General features: G+C 40.3%; 3 protein-coding genes across 6 annotated transcripts in view; all 3 read right to left on the reverse strand.

The window, feature by feature from the left end:
* The window catches only part of LOC309708561 (uncharacterized protein), a 36030-nt gene extending 25102 nt beyond the window's left edge, over positions 1–10928 (reverse strand). Inside the window, exons 1-5 of one of the 4 annotated variants that reach the window (XM_082536695.1) lie at positions 10803–10928; positions 10087–10304; positions 1647–1724; positions 1442–1533; positions 1217–1333 (exon numbers count right to left, since the gene is read on the reverse strand). In XM_082536695.1, the coding sequence (XP_082392821.1) occupies positions 1217–1333; positions 1442–1450 (126 nt within the window). In that variant the 5' untranslated portion in view covers positions 1451–1533; positions 1647–1724; positions 10087–10304; positions 10803–10928. Of the gene's footprint in view, positions 1–1216; positions 1334–1441; positions 1534–1646; positions 1725–9250; positions 9354–10086; positions 10365–10802 lie in introns of those variants that run through there. The other 3 variants (XM_082536697.1, XM_082536696.1, XM_082536698.1) reach the window with 3 other exon arrangements.
* Positions 1–18135, reverse strand: part of LOC309708559 (piggyBac transposable element-derived protein 4-like) — a 209237-nt gene that overhangs the window by 138517 nt on the left and 52585 nt on the right. The gene's annotated exons all lie outside the window — the stretch shown is intronic.
* The window catches only part of LOC309708567 (uncharacterized protein), a 243165-nt gene that overhangs the window by 51286 nt on the left and 173744 nt on the right, over positions 1–18135 (reverse strand). The gene's annotated exons all lie outside the window — the stretch shown is intronic.

The following is an 18135-nucleotide window of genomic DNA, read 5'->3' on the forward strand; positions in this document are numbered from 1 at the left end:
TGTTTTCATGTGAGGCATGATGTTTAAACATTGCTGAATAAATAAATAAACTGTATTTGCGATGTATATATATACAAAAAGATTGAGAGTGGTAGAGGATTAATGGCTTTTCAAGCAGAAACCAAAAACAGAATACAAACAACAGTCTCGTGTCCCAATTACATTTCCCACTCTGCCATAGCCTGACCACCTGACCTTCTGCCACTGCGGTTACTGCTGCTGAGCTCTCATTATATTCCTAATAGAGGCATGATAGGACATTAAAGAGAAGAGACATGCAGCAGCTTAATGCATCAATGCACACACAGACAGAGGAGGAGGATTATGTGACAGCACTGAAGCGGAAGGATGACTTCATCGCTGTATGTAACCTAATAATATAGGCTTTATCATAAAAGCACAGTTTACCTGGGCATCTGTTTAATGATAAGTCTTTCCAGACTTCTTCCCGTGCTCTTATAAAAGCACGTGTTTAAATACAGCTGAGAAATAGCTCTAATGTGCGGTGTAGTGAAAGCTGTAATGGTTAAAGATCAAGTGGATTGGAAATGGTTCACGATCCAATCATCATCAAGCCTGTGGCCCGTGTTTATTTTCCTGAAGAAAATAAACACAAAACTATAGTACAGATTGAACAATAAATGTAGAGATGCAAGCAAAAAAAAATCTACATTACAAATAAAAAACAGGTCATATTTTGTTGTCCTTAAAGACAAACACATTTTTTCCCAGAGATTAAGAATTGATTATTGGCAGGTTGGCAAATTTATAACTGAGCATTATAATCAGCTGCTGCTCCTGCAAGTCTTTCACTTTATAGACAAATAGGCTGGTGATCACAGTGCTTATTCTGTTCTGCAGCCTCAGTGAGCTGAGCATCGCTACACATGAACCAGGTTTCCTCCTCCTGTAGTATCACCAGGTGCAGATGCTGGATCTGGATCTGACATCAGGGTGAAATCCTCTCTGGGGAAGCAGCTGAACTGTGTCTGTACTGACAGCCAGCAAGCTAGCCAATAAGATATACTTTCAAAGTAAGAGCACGGTATTGTCCACTAATAGATCAATCACTAATGACATCATTTAAATTGCTACAATGACTCACCAACTCAAATTAGGCAGCTATTAATATATCTGTGTGTACTATACAGTGTCTACCCGAGGTCACACTATAAGCTGCGTGAGCTTTGGCTCTGTCCATGTTGTGCTGTCTTACCTGGTCGTACTCTGTCCTGCCTCCCTGTGGCGACATGGCCAGAGGGTAGGGGCTCATCAGACCCCTGTGCCCCCCATAGGCCTCGCCAAATGCAGGCTCCATCCCATTCATACCCGGCTGGAAAGGAGGTAAAACACACAGACACAGAGTAAATCCAACACCGAAGCAAGGAGTAGGATAATTCAGAGGTGATGGGTGAGAGCCACTGTAGCTTTCCTACTTTACCTGAGGCATGCCCAAGGCAGGAGGTTGTCAGGTCGCAGTCCCAACGTGAGTGTGAGTGAGTTTAGCAGCGAAAAACTCAACTGAGTTCCGGTCTGAGCATTGAGATGTCACCAGCAGAGACAAAAGAGGGAAAGAAGAGTTCATCACAAAGATAGAAGTGAAGGTAGATAAAAGGAGACAAAGAGAAATGGAAGAAAGTACTTACCTAAGATTGAGAGGTGAGTAGGCCAAGTGGGTGAGCTCTTTTCACATGTCGCAGCTCTGCAGCTCTCGATTTCTCAGCCTGAAGGAGAAAACAATAAAAAAGGGAGCAAATCAATGTGACAATGAAATCTTGGGATGCAATACATAATATGAACACAAAAATGTTACAGTGTTACATAAGCCTTATATTGTTTTGTTGGCTTCGTGCAGTACAAGTTGTCTGTTTGCTGCTACTGATTTCAGTTTGTTTGATCGGCACAAAAGGAGGAGACGACAGCGGTACAGATGATACAATGCAGGTTTTAAATGTGTCTTTTTAATAACAGATCCACAGTGCTGCTCTTAGATGAATGGGCTTCTTTGACAGAAAACATTTCACAAGGGCAATCTGTGAAATTCACTTTCGTTTGTTTATTGTGGTGGGTTTTTTTTTAATATATTTTGTATTTGTAAAGCAAAACATTAATGAGTTCAGAGCTCTTTATTTGTCTGTTCTACAGCGGCAGCTATTGTTACTTACATTAGTTGGTTAGCTTTCTATTAATACATCCATTCATTCAACATGAAAAAAAAACATGCTGGTGCTGCAAAAATGTAGGACATATCACTTCCTGAGAAACCTCTGCTAACAACGAGTGTTTAAAACAGCAAATGCAAAAGCTTTCATGCACCAGATAAAGGTTGAATTCTGTTGTGTGACAAAGCATTCATGTGATTCACTGGCATTTGTTATTTATACTGTTATGTGCATTAAAGGAGAACTTTGATGTTCATTTGTTAAACATTACATGACCAGTGTGGGATGAGGATCAATGAGCTGGAAAGGAGAAGAGTTTGGATAGATCATCTAAAGATTAGCACTAGTTAAGTTTGAACTGTCAATAAAACACAGCTTCCATGCTTTGTATGCTATGGAATCAAAAGGCTAAAGTATGCAGGGCAGGAGGAAGTCAATATCCTCAAGGCTAAATATTAGCTCTTGTCCAGCTAAGTGAAAAATGTGCAAAGCAAGCTAGTTAAGCTTAGCTGACAAGTTGAATTGAGCTGTGTTAGCTTGTATCATGACTGCCAAGGTCATGAGCAAACAAACAAAAAAAGAAAGAAGTCAGTCCATCTCTGTCTGCTCTCTTCACTGCCCAACTGATTCACTCCTTCTTTTATTAATATAAATCTTTAAAAATAAGTTTTTGTTTTATTTTTACATTTTAAAAACATCACAAGTAACCTTACTTAAAACCCTAAATAATGTTTCAGCATTATATTATTGAAGTGGTCACATACTTTGACAAACTGCCATTTTTTCAAGTCAGATCAGGTGAAAAGTACAAAGTTGATATGCATCCAGTTCTTCCAGTTTCAGTACCTTACAGATACCGTGGCCAGCTATCTGCACACACTGCATGTAGACTGGCTATCACAAAAGAAAGTCGACATGAAACAATAATAAATGCACTGATGACAAAACGCTCTGCAACTTTGAGTGCAATAAAAGCTTCCCAAGAGGAAGAGACAGAGAGCCTGACAGGGATAGCATCATAATCAGAACTTTCAGTCATGCCAACTAACTTGAGAACAACCGCTCCAAACATACAGTACTGTGCAAAAGTCTTGAGCCACCCCTTATTTTTTTACATTTAGCTAGAAAAAAGGGAAATTAGCAGTGCAAACACATGGAAATGCAGTAGATAAGGCAAAAACTGGAGTTTGTACAATTCTAACTAGCTTAAAGTTAATACTTGGTATGACCATGTTTATTTTTCAACACAGCCTGAAATCTTAGGCAAGGTTTCTTGTCATTCCTTTAAGTAGTCTTCAGAATTTCTCGGAGCAGAATAGTTTCCCAGCTTCCAGTAGGCAGGCTTTGCTTCCTGCCTATTGTTACGTCTCTGTCACCATGATCCCACATTCTTTCAATAACGCCTGGCTCTGAGGAGGCCAATCCAAAACTGTTGTATTCCAATGTGTTTTTTTCTATCCAGGTATTCTTTCACTGAATGGGCAGCCTATTTTCCATTGCCAATAAGATACTTTCCAGATTTCAAGGTGGCTCAAAATCTGTTTGTGTTTTCTTGTATTTATAATTCCACCAATTATGACAAGATCCCCAACACCACTGGTTGATATGCAAGTCCCAAAACACGACAGAGCCTCCAATGTGTTTTACAGGTGGCTGCAGAGACTTACTGTTGTACCTCTCTCCTAACCACTTCTGTACATATTGATAGCGATCTGAACCAAAAATTTAAAGTTTGAAATTCACTTTATAAGACCTGTTGCCACTGATTTTCAGTCGAGTTCTTGGGTAATTTGGCATGCTTCAGTGTTTTCTCTCTGTCAAGACAACCTCCCTTCCACTGAGACTTCTGATGAGGTTTTGGTAAACATCGATGGTTTATCAGAAAGACCAGATGCATCTCTCCTGTGTCAGGTCTTTGCTGGATTTTCTCGTATTTCTTAAGGACATGACTTTCAGTTTATCTGCTGCAGATAGTTTTTACACCTGCCAGATCTTTTGTCTGGCACCAAACTGTCTGTTATGTGTAAACAGAACATTGGTTTATCCCTTGAGTCAGATGCCTTTTTATGTTTGAATGATTCACACAGGTACAAGAACTGAAAATTAGTATAAGAAAAAACAAACAAACCTGTAGCTCAAGACCTCTTTAAAAAATAAAGTGTGGCTTCTTGCAAGAAAAATATAAAGAAATGAGGGGTGAGTCAAGACTTTTAGACAGTAATGCACAAGCAAAATTATTACCGATGCTAATGCGAAATACTACAAAGTTCTAACCCTCTGCTGATAATTTCATTCACACTATGTTACATCTCCTGCTAACAACTGGCCCACCGACACTGACGGATGGTGTGTTAAACACAGAATTAAACAACTGACCTCACAGATCTGCACGTTGTCACTGATAAAAGGCGTAGCTTTTTGAGTAAAGACTGGACCGATATCTGAATACAGTATCGCAGGAATTATAAAGTCAAAAGTCAACATTGACCTATTTGTAGCCCCATGAAGCATGTGTCGTGTACTTGTCTGTTTGAAGGGGCTTAGAATAGAAAGGGAAGAGAGGCAAGAGGTGCAGGACAGGCGGGTGGAAAATTCACAGATTTCAACCAATTCCACATTGAACAGGAAGAAATGGTGCATTTGTCGGTGACCATTTTCAGCCACGAACAGATGCAGAACAGATTGCACGCCAGATTAAAAAAAAGATACAAAAAACCCTCTGCAGTGTGTTAATAATGTTGAAGCTACATGTCACAGTGCAACACTGTGACTCACTGATGTGTTTTAATTGTTTATGAGCAACAGTGGTGCAGACGAACACACACAGTAAATCGCTTTTCATCGGACTATCTTACTGGTCCACTGAAGAACTGCTTCTTTAGCTCCGCCTCATACGGGTAAACTTGAGCATTGACGTTGCTTTCAGCTGCTCCATTCATTAATGTTTGTGTAACCAAAACTCTGATTCTCCCTTAAAGGAGAAGGGAGGAGGCCACACTGCAGGCGCCGAATACACCCGGCTCTTTTCAGATGGCAACATGATGAAATACCGAGCAACATAACACCCACACACACACGCCGCAGGAACAATGCAGACCTACTGTTCAGTACCTGTGGAAAAGTCGAAGAAAGCAGCTCACACAGACCCTGGTTCAGTGTTTGAGAACAATGCCATAATACGTTCTCTGTGGATTGACCTCAGGCACACAAGAATGAGGAAATGAGGATTGGCTGGGCGGTTATGACACTGCCTTGGCACGCCAAATGGAAAACTGGTATTTGGCACATGAGACAAGCCAGCTACCAACATACTGTGTACACAAACACTTATCAGACACAAACAGGCCTCTGAAGCTGATAACCAACGGGTGGAATAAATATAATAATCCAGGCTTCATACAAATGAAGAAAAGATACACATTATTTATCATAAAGTTTACAGCACAAAGAGCGGGACCGTTTGAAACGCGAAGCTCTGGGAGTTTGCACTAAGGGTTAAAGCTATGTAGATTATTATGGAAGCAGTTCACTTGTACCAACAATAAAGTTGTTTGAGTGCCAGCTTTGAATATTTCTGTACTTACCAGAGCAAAAAAAAGCTTTTGAATACGATAAATCAAAATGGCATTTAGTAGGCTACCACGCCACTTTCCCCTCTGTTGCCGGATGCGACATTGGTGCTGATATATCCTGCAAACAGGAGCGAAGCGCACATGCAAATGTGTCCATGGTGTACTATTTACCATTTCTTTTAATCTTGTTTATATGAACACAGCGCTCCTCTAGCTATTTGCTGCCTCTACAGGGGAAATTTGCACAATGAAACAGATACACCAAACAGACTTGTATTTATATTTGTTCATACCATGGCTGATATAGGTGGCTTCATGCAATAACAGCTGAGAAATCCTTTTGTGCACATTGGTTAAATATAGGGCACAGTCCAAAGGGCTCTTTGCTCATAAACACACTCACAGAGTTCACAGCAAGGCAGCGGGGAAACAAAAAAGTCAACAGTAACCAATAACCATAGGCTTTACATTCAGCCAACGATGCATTTGGCGCTTTGTAAACAAGACTCCGCAAGCAAAGTGGATGCCTGCACAACTGTGGCTTATGTAACAACACTGGACGCACACTGACAAAGTAAATATATATGCTAACACTCACAATGCGGTAAGAAAATGGTTCATGTAGTGCAGGTGGTGCATGACGAAATTTACTTTTCCTTGTTATGGAGGCCCCCCACCAGCCATCCCCCGCCACAGAGGACCTTTCGATGCCTTCAGAACTTACAGTAATTGCAGCCATTTCTAACCCCATGTACACTTAGAGCTGACTTTTCTATTAGTCTATTACAAATGCACTGGAGCAATTATCCGGTGAACACTGTGTGGGCACAGAAAAATGCAAAATAAAACTGAACCCATATCCTTGCAACAGCTTGTTATGTAACACAGGGCAGAGTATTCAAAAGAATCTGTGTCACGCCATAATGTACCCTTCCAAAACAAATCTACAGTACATTCAAAAGCTGCAAACAGTTGCACTATTATTGATTCATCTGGCATTTGTTTTCTCAATTGTTGTGTGTGAAAATAATCATAAAAAAGGCACGTAACTTATTTACAATTTCCTACATTCCAAACTGACACATTGTTTCACCCAAGCTACAATAAAGAATGCAGATCCAGTCTATTTACTGTCATTCAAATGACGTGCTGGAAAAAGGACGTACTTCTTGCTTCAAACTAAAAAAGAAAAAGAAAACAACATTAAAATTCAAAATGAGTTCTTGGTTATTTTCAGCTGATGAACTAGGTGACCAATCCATGAATTGTTTCAGCCCCACTGTATTCCAACACGGGCAGTTTTAAAAACGGTTTGCCTGTGGTGGGGTTTTTATTTGGGTAAAGAGCATCGCCATGACACCAGAGTTACAGCTCCCCTGTTTGCAAGAATGAAAGTAAGTGTGGGGGGTGAGCTTCACTATCAGAGGGTTAATGAGGCTCTGGACAGAAATCTGAGGGCTTTCCAATTTACTCTCTCAGAAATCGTCCTTTCAATGCCATTGTCGAACGAAACTGGCTGCTGTGAAAGCGAGACTGCAGCAGAGGGAGCTCAATGAACAGTAGTGTTTTATGTATTTCGTAATGTCCAAACTGAAATAAAATGACACTTATGTCTTAGTTTTTCTCAGAAAGCATGCTAGCATCTCGCAAATGCATGTTAGAGGAGTCTGCCCTGACGATGCCTGTTTCCAAAAGATAACTAAAACAGATCAGGAGCATAGCTCAACCACAACTGATACTTTCATATGCCTATAAGAAGCAGCAGCTTATGGTGGTTGAAAGTGAATGCTACCAGGTGGCCACTGCTAATTTCTCTCCTGCAGATGGTTGACCCCCTCTGAGCCTGTTCTTCTGGAGGTCTCTTCCTGTTAAAAGGGAGCTCTTCCTTCCCAATGTCACCAAACGCTGTTCACATCTGGTTGTTGGTCCTTATTCTCTAGCATTATATGGTCTTTAGCTTACAATGTCAAGAGACTTAAGGTGACAGTTGTGGTGAATTGATACTATATAAATAAAAATGCAACTGAAATGAATGGCTTCATGCCTGGAATCAAAACAGCAGATGTTACTGTAAAGTGGCTCTTGGAGCTTTGAGGTCCCAAATACTTACAGAAAGGTGTTTTAAAAGAGAAACCTGGAAAACAGAGAGAGGAAAAAACTAAACTAAGATTACCAAAATAAAAAAAATAAAAAAAAGTCAAAATTTCAGTTTTTTGCCTTCTGCCTTCTGTAGAGCTCCAGTAGTTGTGAACTATCTCACCACATGAAACTCAAAGTCCAGAGAGTGAGAGTTCTTGAGTATTCAGAAGTTCATTAATGAAACACTGCAATGGAACAACTAGACATAACTGCTTAAACTGGCCCCTAACCTAACTGAAAGTATAACAGGAAGGACTACATGTCCATGGTGTGGCAGCTGTCCTCATGACAGTCTGCAAGCAAGGATATAAGTATAGCACCTGCCTAAGGAGTGCCAGCTATTTCTCTTATGATTATTATTATTTTTGAAGTTTCAAACAGTCATGTGATAATTTATGGTATTTTTTTTTCCATATACTACCACACTTTCTCCATAAAAACTTGTTTTGCACTTTCAGAATTAACGTAGTATAGTGCTAGCTGGGTATAACGCACAAATGTGGGAGTGGAAGCAAGTCATTCTGACACTGGACCACGAGGCAGAATTAAAGCAGTCTGACCAGACACTGAACCTTTTGCAGCTGGAGGCCTCTTCAGAAATAATCAGGGGAAAAAAACTCCAGGCTGATGGCAAATTGCACGAATGAATGGAGGTTACGCACGAGGGAGAGAGACTGAAAGTGAGAAAAAAGTAAATTCAGAAGGAGCCCAGTGAGAGGCTGTGATAGCAGAGAGTGTGGCCGAAAACAGCGAGGAGGAGGCGGGAGAGCGGGGAGGAGAGACGATCTGGCTGTCAGTCTGTCTGGGAAGCCAATTTGCCAAATTAAAGCTCCAAAAATCTAGGCGGCGGACAAAGGTCGGTCTGCCTGGGAAAAATCTTTCGCATCTCCAGCAATAAAATTAAAACATGTTAATAACTGCAAAGAAAAAAAATACAAGAACAAACACCCAAAACGACCTGGATGCGCCCCCGCCTCTCCGTGTCCTTGGAGCTCCGTTTCCCGTAACGATGGAGAGCAAAAGTGGCCCCCTTCTGCCGCCCCTCGCCTGTCTTCCCCGTACATCCAGTGCGCGTCCGCAATATTCCCGAATAAATCTTTTAATCACTGACCCGGTCGGTGGAATCGAACTGACGGGGCACAACGGTGCTGTGTCCCCGCACAGCTGGATACAACAACAGCAGCAGCACATAAAGAGCCAGAGCACGAAGGGAAGGTGCCATGGTGGCAGCCAGCAGCGTGTCCCGCATGGCACAGCGAGCTGGAGAGCCGCGCTCCCACATCCAGCCTTTCTCTTTCACACCTCACATTCACATTTTATGCATTTTTAGTTTACTTTTTTAAAACTGCAATATAACGCAGAAATAAATATTCCTACCTATATCAGCCACCACGCTTCGCGGAGTATCCAGCCGAGACAACAGGGATCCTTTCAGCGCACAGACAATAAAAATGGGGCGCAGCTGGCAGTGCCACCGGATGTCCAATATTAATTGTTAATACGGCCGATTTGAGAGCCTGTGGACGGGCTCCGGCGCTTTAACGGCCCCAGCTGCGGTCAGGTGGCCACTCTCTGTCCACACCGACTCGGACTTTCGTTACATTAAAGTTGAATAAATCTCAGAACAACTTTGGCTTCTGTAGGTCCACCTGCAGGTGCTGCTGCCGATTGATGGTGGCTGTTACAGGCCGAGGCAAGTTATGCCCGTCATTAAATGTAGGCTTTGTCGGCGAGCAACTGTAAAGTTTGAGCCATTACAAAGAATAAACACCGGGAGCAAAAGCTGCCTGGCCGCGCATATAGGAAACATAAACAAAACGGTATAAATGCGTTATGTAGCGTGAAATGGGGTAGTAAAAGTGTAATTTGGTACATTTATATATATATATATATATATATATATATATATATATATATATATATACACGCTAACTTGTTACGTATATCGCACGTGGAAAGCATATATTTCCAGATGTTTTTGTGAACGCGGTGCATTTATTATTCCAAATTCAAAAGTATAGTTCTTTATCGTGCAGCTACAGTGTGTAAATCCGTGTGAAAGTAGCCATTTTTATCACAGAAGACCGTTAAAAGCCGTCATATTTTTTTCTATATGTGCTTTAAATATTTTGTCAGTTAATTATCGGTCGTAAAACTTTACGTAAATGCTTATGTATTTGTCCAAAGGCACAAAGCTGCGAGACGGGCTTTACCTTAACGCGTGTCCTCGGATGTCCCCTCCGAGTTAATGCTCCTCCGGACCGGGGTAAAATGTCGGCCTCGGCCTCTCCAGATGATATTACTCCGCACCATCCACGGAGGGGGGAGAAGAGGCTCACGCATGGACAGCAGCAGTGACCGCTCAGCCCAGAAATCCCGTTCAAGCTACAGCCACATGCAGGAAGTTAGTTCACGGCAGTATCGAGCTGGCCTATATGGCGGATAAACGGGACAGAAGATGGTTGTAGGACTGTTAAACACCCCCTTCTCCACCACCACCACCCCGTCCTCCTCCTCCTCCTGTCTCTCCCTCCCCTTCATTGGTGCAGAAACCTAACGTTTTGGAGATGAGAGGGTGGGAAAACAGAAGCACTCATCTCTCCTCTGAAGCTAATTCCGTCGTTAATAAACTTTTACGAGCTCGTACAGCAGACCCCCCTCTGTGTTTGACTTGGTGCCGTCCGCGGGACTCACAAAATAACACTGGGGGACACTTTTGGAGCCGGCTCCGCGGGTTAGAACCACTTTTACGGGCTCAGAATGAAATATAAACACAAGCAGAGAGATAGAGGGCGTGGATCCGCGCGTGCAGTGTGTGTCCTGTTTGCTGTCACTGAGTAACAGCGCTGTTGTTGCTGTTGGCTACGCTGTGGTTAGCTACTAGGTTCAGGGTTCAGCGAGCCATACAAGTAGTGAAAAAGAGACTGACCTGATCGAAATGGGAAGTGTGTCAGCTGTAAAAAAAACAAACAAACAAAAAAAAAAAAACAGTTGCAGTTCTCATCGGCGGGTTGGGGGGCACTTGAGTTTACGAATAATCCCGAAGAGCGAGTGTCAGAGCTAAAAGATTGGGCTGCACTTCTGGGATTGCCTTTCAAAATAAAAGTCGCGCTGAAGAATAAGATATGAAACGTACGTTATTAATTTAGGGTTATATTAAAGACATACTTTTTATAATGCAACATTTTAAATAATACCTATTTGTATTAAATCAATTAAAAACGGGGTACATACACGTTTTATAACTATTTTTCCCCTTAATATCCCTTCATATCTGTTGTGTTCAAGGATTGTATTTGTTAGGTCTATAGCTTATCTATAGCTAGGTCTATAGCTGTTATCCTCTCCCATTACATACCTCGGAATAACACAAAGTGAAGTTCTTTCACACATAAAATACAATTTTAAAAGCATGCATTCTACCGTGATTCCCCTGGGGACATGTTCACTGTAACAAAATGTAAGATATGAAAAGAAATGTACAATTCTTTTTTAAAGAATATCCATACAAACCGTAAGGCCAAAAACATGATTCCTGATTTGGATAGAAAATAGAATTATTATAAGTTATATATGTTAAGTTGTTTTCTCATGACAAACAAGCCAGATACCAGGTAAAAGCTAAAAGAGTTCATTCTAACCTCAAGACATTTCATCACGAGTTTGAAAATGTATCATATGATAGCAGTGATTTTGTGTCCAGGGTCCCGTGAGATCAGACTTTTATTATGAAAGACAGATCAGCCGGTTTTGCGCTCGTTCACTTTTTATAACTTGACCCATGAGTGAAAACGGATACCGTTTGATCTACGACACGGTGTCGTCATAGGGGTGTGGTCATACGACCCGTCTTTAAGGACACCGGGAGGATTCACGCTACGAACCCACTGACCTCAGCGGGGCTCTGGGGCGACTTCAGAGCAGAACCCCGCTGGGACCACTTCACCTACATACCCCCATGTCAAACAGAGGAGCAGACGTCTTTACTGTTACTGAACAGCCATGATGCAAGTCTTTTTCTAACCCATGTAAAGCAATAAAAGTACCATATAATTCCAGTTCTTTATATTCGCATTAACAACCAGTTAAATAGAGACAGGCCAGTTTGTGAATATAGATACAACTGAGGTAGAATAATCGAACTTGACAGAACGTGTTCAGTAAACATAAGACGATAAGCTGTAACATTAATATTCATCATGGTCAATAACAACATTCATTTATTTTGTAATCAGATCAAACATTTTGCACAATAATAAAGAACGATTTCTTAACATGTAAGAAACGTATGCAGTAGATTTCTATCAAAAATATTTTCTTTGAACTACAAACAGAGGCAACAGATATTTTTAACTCTGTAAATATGTGCAAGCTAGAAACTGTGTTCCTGTGCTAATTTGATACACTTAGCAAACATTTAGTCAATTCAGCAGAAGAAGAGCATTAATAAATTTTGAAATGTTTGAAAACTAAAAGATTGTTTGATTACTATGGATATACAACCACCACTTTCCAAAAACAAAAACAATGGTTTGTAACATGCAGATTCATGGAGCAATGGTTTGCAGGTTGTTTAAAATAATAGCTCCAAGCAGCACATGTGGTATGGAGAACTTGAATGCGTGTGACCATTAATGCTTCATGATAGGCATGTATGATGCATCTATACATGCATATACATGAACAAAATATGCTGCTGTTGAGATAACATCTTTCAACTCATCTGCAGGTCGTTGCAGTCTGCGTTTGTTTATTTTACACACGGTATTCCAGCCTCCTAGGAAACTGGGGTGTATAGAGCAGCTATTGATAAGCCAGGTTTACCGTAGAAATTCTTACTTTTGTAGTCTGCACATGATTACACATTGTATTCATTTAATAACTGCATTTAATTCAACATTATACTTACAGTCATGGTTTATTTTTTATGTCATATTGATAAATTATGTTTATATTATATCAGTTACATAGCAGTGACATAGCAAAAGCTGGCTGCTGCCTTATATTACAGAGACAGCCATACAGTTCAGGCAGCGATATTTAGGTCAGATATAGCTGCTTGTGTAAAGATAGTTAATTCTTAATGTACTCTCAGAGGAAAGTAGGTTGTCATGGTGCATGAGCGCATTACACCACATTTTATGAATATTACCGAGGATAAGCTGCGTGGTGTTTGTGATTATCTGTGTCTGCCAGTTGAAGCCCATATGTGTTGCCCTCTCAACTATAGATAGATAGATAGATAGATAGATAGATAGATAGATAGATAGATAGATAGATAGATAGATAGATAGATAGATACACACTTAAAGAACAATATTAACCTTTTCAACCAAAATACCACTGGGAAGTAAAACCCACCTTATTAGTCAATCATTTACCAAAAACACGCCTGTGTTTTCAAAAGATTGTGTAGATTTAAAGGATTGTTTACTCATTAATTTATGTCCATGGTGAAATTGCAGTTCTGCCCCACCATTAATTTAATTTCAGCTGAGAAATATAAATTAATATTTTCAATTTTATATTGCAATGAAATATGAGTAATAGTCACAGCCGAGCACAGCAATCTGAACTGCCCCTCCAGGTACATTGCTACTTAGTAGTCCCTCAATAATAAGTATTAATATTTATACACATGCGAAATGAGATTTTCTTCTTTTTTCTGAACTCTGAATGTTTCTTTTCTGCTGCCACTCTGTTACACATTCTAAGCTACATTTCAAAATATTAAGGTTGTAATCCTGTTTTTTCTTAGTATTTATACATGACTGCATTCTACTTAGTATGGTTCTGTTTCAATTGATACATCTCGATGTGTCATCTATGAGTTCAAAGTTCATTTATTAAATGTCTACCTATCACCTACCTTTTTTGTTACTCTGATAAAGAAATTTTGATTTATAGACACAGTAAAATAATAACAATGTAAAAAGTATATCATTATACAAACACAATAAGGTGTAAAATTCACAATGTATGACATCAGCCTTTAGCTCACTGCTGTCTCCATGGCTCTGTATTTCAACAACAACACCAATACTGGTTTAATAATTAATATAAATTTTTTTATATTAATTATTAGAAATTTTGCCGGGAGCCTGAGTACGATAACTGGAGCACTCACTCAGGATCTCCTTTTTGAAAATTGCAATCACCACTCCAGTCTGCCACTCCACAGGCACAATGCCAGATTACAACCTAACATTAAAGAGGTGTGTCAACTGAAACATTCCCATAATGTCTAGAGGCTTTAGCATCTCAGGGCAAATCTCATCCGAACCTGGTGCTTCCTGTCATAGCTCTTCTCATCTACCCTGTCAGTGACTTCTGCCAGTTGAGGCCAATATGGCCCTCCTCCATCTCTTCAGGCTCCTTTTAACATTTCTCCTAAAAAGACATTAATTGATGAGTTCTCTAGTTCAACAGCTCTTCAGTTTTCTTTGTTTGTTTTTTAGCAATGCACTTTCTTTTGATAGATTTGGGTGAGTGTCTATAAATCATGCATGCTTATCTTACTGCTCTGTTGTGACAATCTTGCATGAGGGAGTCAACCTTGTCCTTGATTACCAAGGTAACCTAAACTAGCTCAGCCCCACAGCATAGACCTCTGTCTCTTTTAGAGATAGTGGAAAATATCAACAGAGATGCTGCAAAAAGGTCAACACCAGGAAGGTTCAATGATATTTTTATTCTTAGCGCAAATACACAGCGATACAGTAGATCTACAATTCTGCTACAACTTCCCATCAGTGTTCTGGGTATTCACAGAAATTTTTTTTAAAAAGTCACCATTTAAAAATGAATCAGTCTGTGTTTCTTATCATGTACCATCAATAAGACTAAAACTCTATAAGAGAAAAGGATAAGTTTAATTTGCAAAACATTGAGTAAAACATTCAGTACTTACTTGGCATATGATCTCACTTGAAATATGATTAAAATCACATTCCTAACAATGTGCAAATCCAAAAAAAACCTGACTGTATGGGCATGGACATGGAATTTCTTTGGTTAGTGCTAGTTTGGGATGGGACTTTTGTATCCTTTGAATGCTTGGTTAGATTATGACGTGGCAAATTTAGAAGCTGGGGCATCACTTTGGGCTCTTTGTATTTAGGAATCATTCGTGAACAGTTTTGCATGGGGGTGTGGCTTAGTGTGCAACAAAGTGTAGTCAGTTTAACGATTTCTTTAACTTTGCCTGTCAGTGTTTGTATGTTTGACCAGTCAGTTCATGCCTGTATATTCTCGGTGTGTCTGCAAATGTTTCTTCCACAACTGAAAGCCAACGCTCAGATGGAACATAAATAACTTGAAGAGTGCGATTGTATCCTATGAGACATAGTTCTTTATTAAGTATTTCACATACAGTGCCACTCACATACAAGCATTTACTTCACAGTAATACAAGGTTACATACAGGGTCCCAAATCCATAAACAATCCGATTTGTGATTTATTGAATGTTTGTTACCATGGTGACTCTTAACACACTTAAAAAAAAAATCTATCCTCGTCTATGCTGCCAGGAACATTTAACAAATGAACAGTAGCCAGTTATCAAAAATGAAAAGGAAAAAAAGTCACGAGAAAAAGAAATGAAATTGAAAATTTGAATGTTTTTTTTGAGCATTCATACTCTGCACATTTTACACGGGTTATCTGACGTCCCAGCGGTTCCCTCCTTTAGGTCGATTAGCTTGGATATGGGAGAATAATGACATTTGGTGTCCAGTGACGGACTGACTCTGCAAGCAAACTGTGGTTTGTTTTATGATGAGTGGGATTGATACTGTAATGTAATGGCTTTGTTTCCTATGGTAATCCTAACCAAAGGAAACAAACCCAAAACAAAACTGTACGGTCAGAACGTCTAACAGAATTCAGATGTCAGGACAAAACCAGAGACATTTTCAGCTTTTCTTCACATGCAGTCAACTGCCACAAAGACAAAACAGTGCCAAAGTTACAAGACATGGTTGTTTTGACAAAAGACTGCATATAAAAGATGGAGGCGGTTTAGGTCTGAAAGTAAAGCCAGTGTAGAAATGCCTTGAACCTGCATTCTTTCATCTTGTAAGTTTATGGTGTCAATTAGTAGTTTCAAGCTTTTAAAAAAAAAATACAGCATGTTCACCTTGCAAATTATAGTCCAATTTAGAGTAAAATAGATGAAAAGGCTGAGTAAGCTGCACAGCATGGACACCTTTTCACTGGCTAGGTGTTATTTTTTTGATTATTTAAAAAGAAGTGTATGGGCTCAGTCACTCATCTCGGGTCACACGAATAAAAAATGTGTTTATTCAGTAATGTGTCGAATCGTGTTTTAAAATGGAAAGAAGATCACTGGCTAACGATTTTATGCCATCCGTTTGTTTTGCAACCAGGACATCTGGAGGCATCAAATTGGGACTTGAAAAACCACTGGGTGATGTCACACATGCTGCTGACAGTTGAAATGCTCCGTTTGAGGCTTGTACACTGGTCTTCACATCCATGTGGGTGACGTTATGGTGGTTTCATCTATGTTTTATATATATATTCCAGTCTATGGTTTACCAGCACTAACAGACTACTTTGACCCTTAACTTGTGACCCTAACGAACACCTTCTTGAGGAGTTTCTAGTCTTAGTTTGAAAATTTGAAGTATTATTTAAAATGGTAAATGGTAAATGGCCTGCATTTGTATAGCGCTTTTATAGTCCCTAAGGACCCCAAAGCGCTTCACACTACATTCAGTCATTCACCCATTCACACACACATTCACACACTGGCGATGGCAAGCTATATTTAATACAACATGGTGTTCACTTTTTGTAAATACAGTCCTTTGTAAAGAAAAAAAGCCACTAAAGAAAAATATGAGGCCGCAGTTTTCCTCGGTTTCTCAGTCATTTCTGCCCGTGCTCATCACGTCCAGTTTCAAAAAACAAGGACGATGACCTGCTTCAAAAGCAGGTGTTCACGAACCAATGCGCGCCGCCGCCGTGGGCACGCCCGTCTTTTACGTGCAGTTAAAAGTCACCAAAACTTTGTCGAATAAATGAGCTACTTGGGAGTCCATGTGATGTTTGTTTACACACTCTGGTTTACTTGCAGAGAAACTAAATACCAACTACAACAAACTTTACTGGTGAGCAAAGGCTACTTTGAGAGTGTAATCAAGTGTAATTGCACTCCAGTGACACGGGGCTCTGCATGTGTAAACTGCTGTAATGCACACATTGTTACACATCCGATTTTAGACTCACACCACCACCACCACAACTACAGAAAAAGGCAAGGGGGGGGGGGGGGGGAAGACAGAACACAATTTGGTCTTTCTAAAAAGTAGCTGTATTTTGATTTGGATTCTTTTTGGCTGAAGCAAAGCGGTTTCAGAGAAGAGGACAGGGAGGGCGAGTTCCAGGGAGGAGGGAAGGACGGGCGCTCAAGGTTTGGAGAGGGGAGGTGTAATTGTGGCAGTGGCTGGTAAGGTGCAATGAACTAATTTTGGGGGGTGTTTTATTGTGTACATGCTTTTTTTCTGTGTGCGATTATAAGGGCAGGGACTGCAGATGAAATAAGATAAATAACCAATAACTGCAATGATAAGACTTCTTATATTAAAATAAATTCAGAGCACTTGTCATTATTTCCCCAAACAAGAATTAGTGATGCATGCACGGGGATTGTTCGCCTTTGAATTAGAAAAAAACTCATATTCAGCCTATCAGAGGTTACAATGCTGCAGGTTTCTTCACATCTTATTTTAATAACGCACTTTTTCATCGCTTTGTTTTCTAAAAGCTCTCGAGAGTCTGAGTTTATTTGCTAAAGTTAAAATGAGGAATGCAGTGAAAGCGTTGTTTGAAGGTACATTTTAAAAATAGCAGATGTTAACACCCAATCTATCTGCAGCTTTGCTCCAAAAACACGTCCCTACAGTACAACCTACAGTGCATCTGTACACAGGCAGGCGAGAATTGGGCAGGATTTCATCAAAAGGGGTCAAGTGAAGAGGGGCTGAATTGGGCGATGAGATCACCATGGCAACGAGGACCTCCGTGGTGCGGAGCACGAGGGAATGTGGGAGGGAGTTTCACGCTGAAGTGCCCCCAAAGTGGAAGGAATCGCTCTCTGCTTATTTTTTTTCTCATTTTTTTTTTACGTGCTTTCAGGAGATTCTCGTGGCCGCGGTCCAAGCACCCACATTAATGAACTCTTCACACGCTCGCACACGCGCTCACACTCACACCCCATTACATCACGGGTAACAA

Source organism: Aulonocara stuartgranti (assembly GCF_965226115.1).
Source record: "Aulonocara stuartgranti genome assembly, chromosome: 6".
Classification (NCBI taxonomy): Eukaryota; Metazoa; Chordata; class Actinopteri; order Cichliformes; family Cichlidae; genus Aulonocara; species Aulonocara stuartgranti.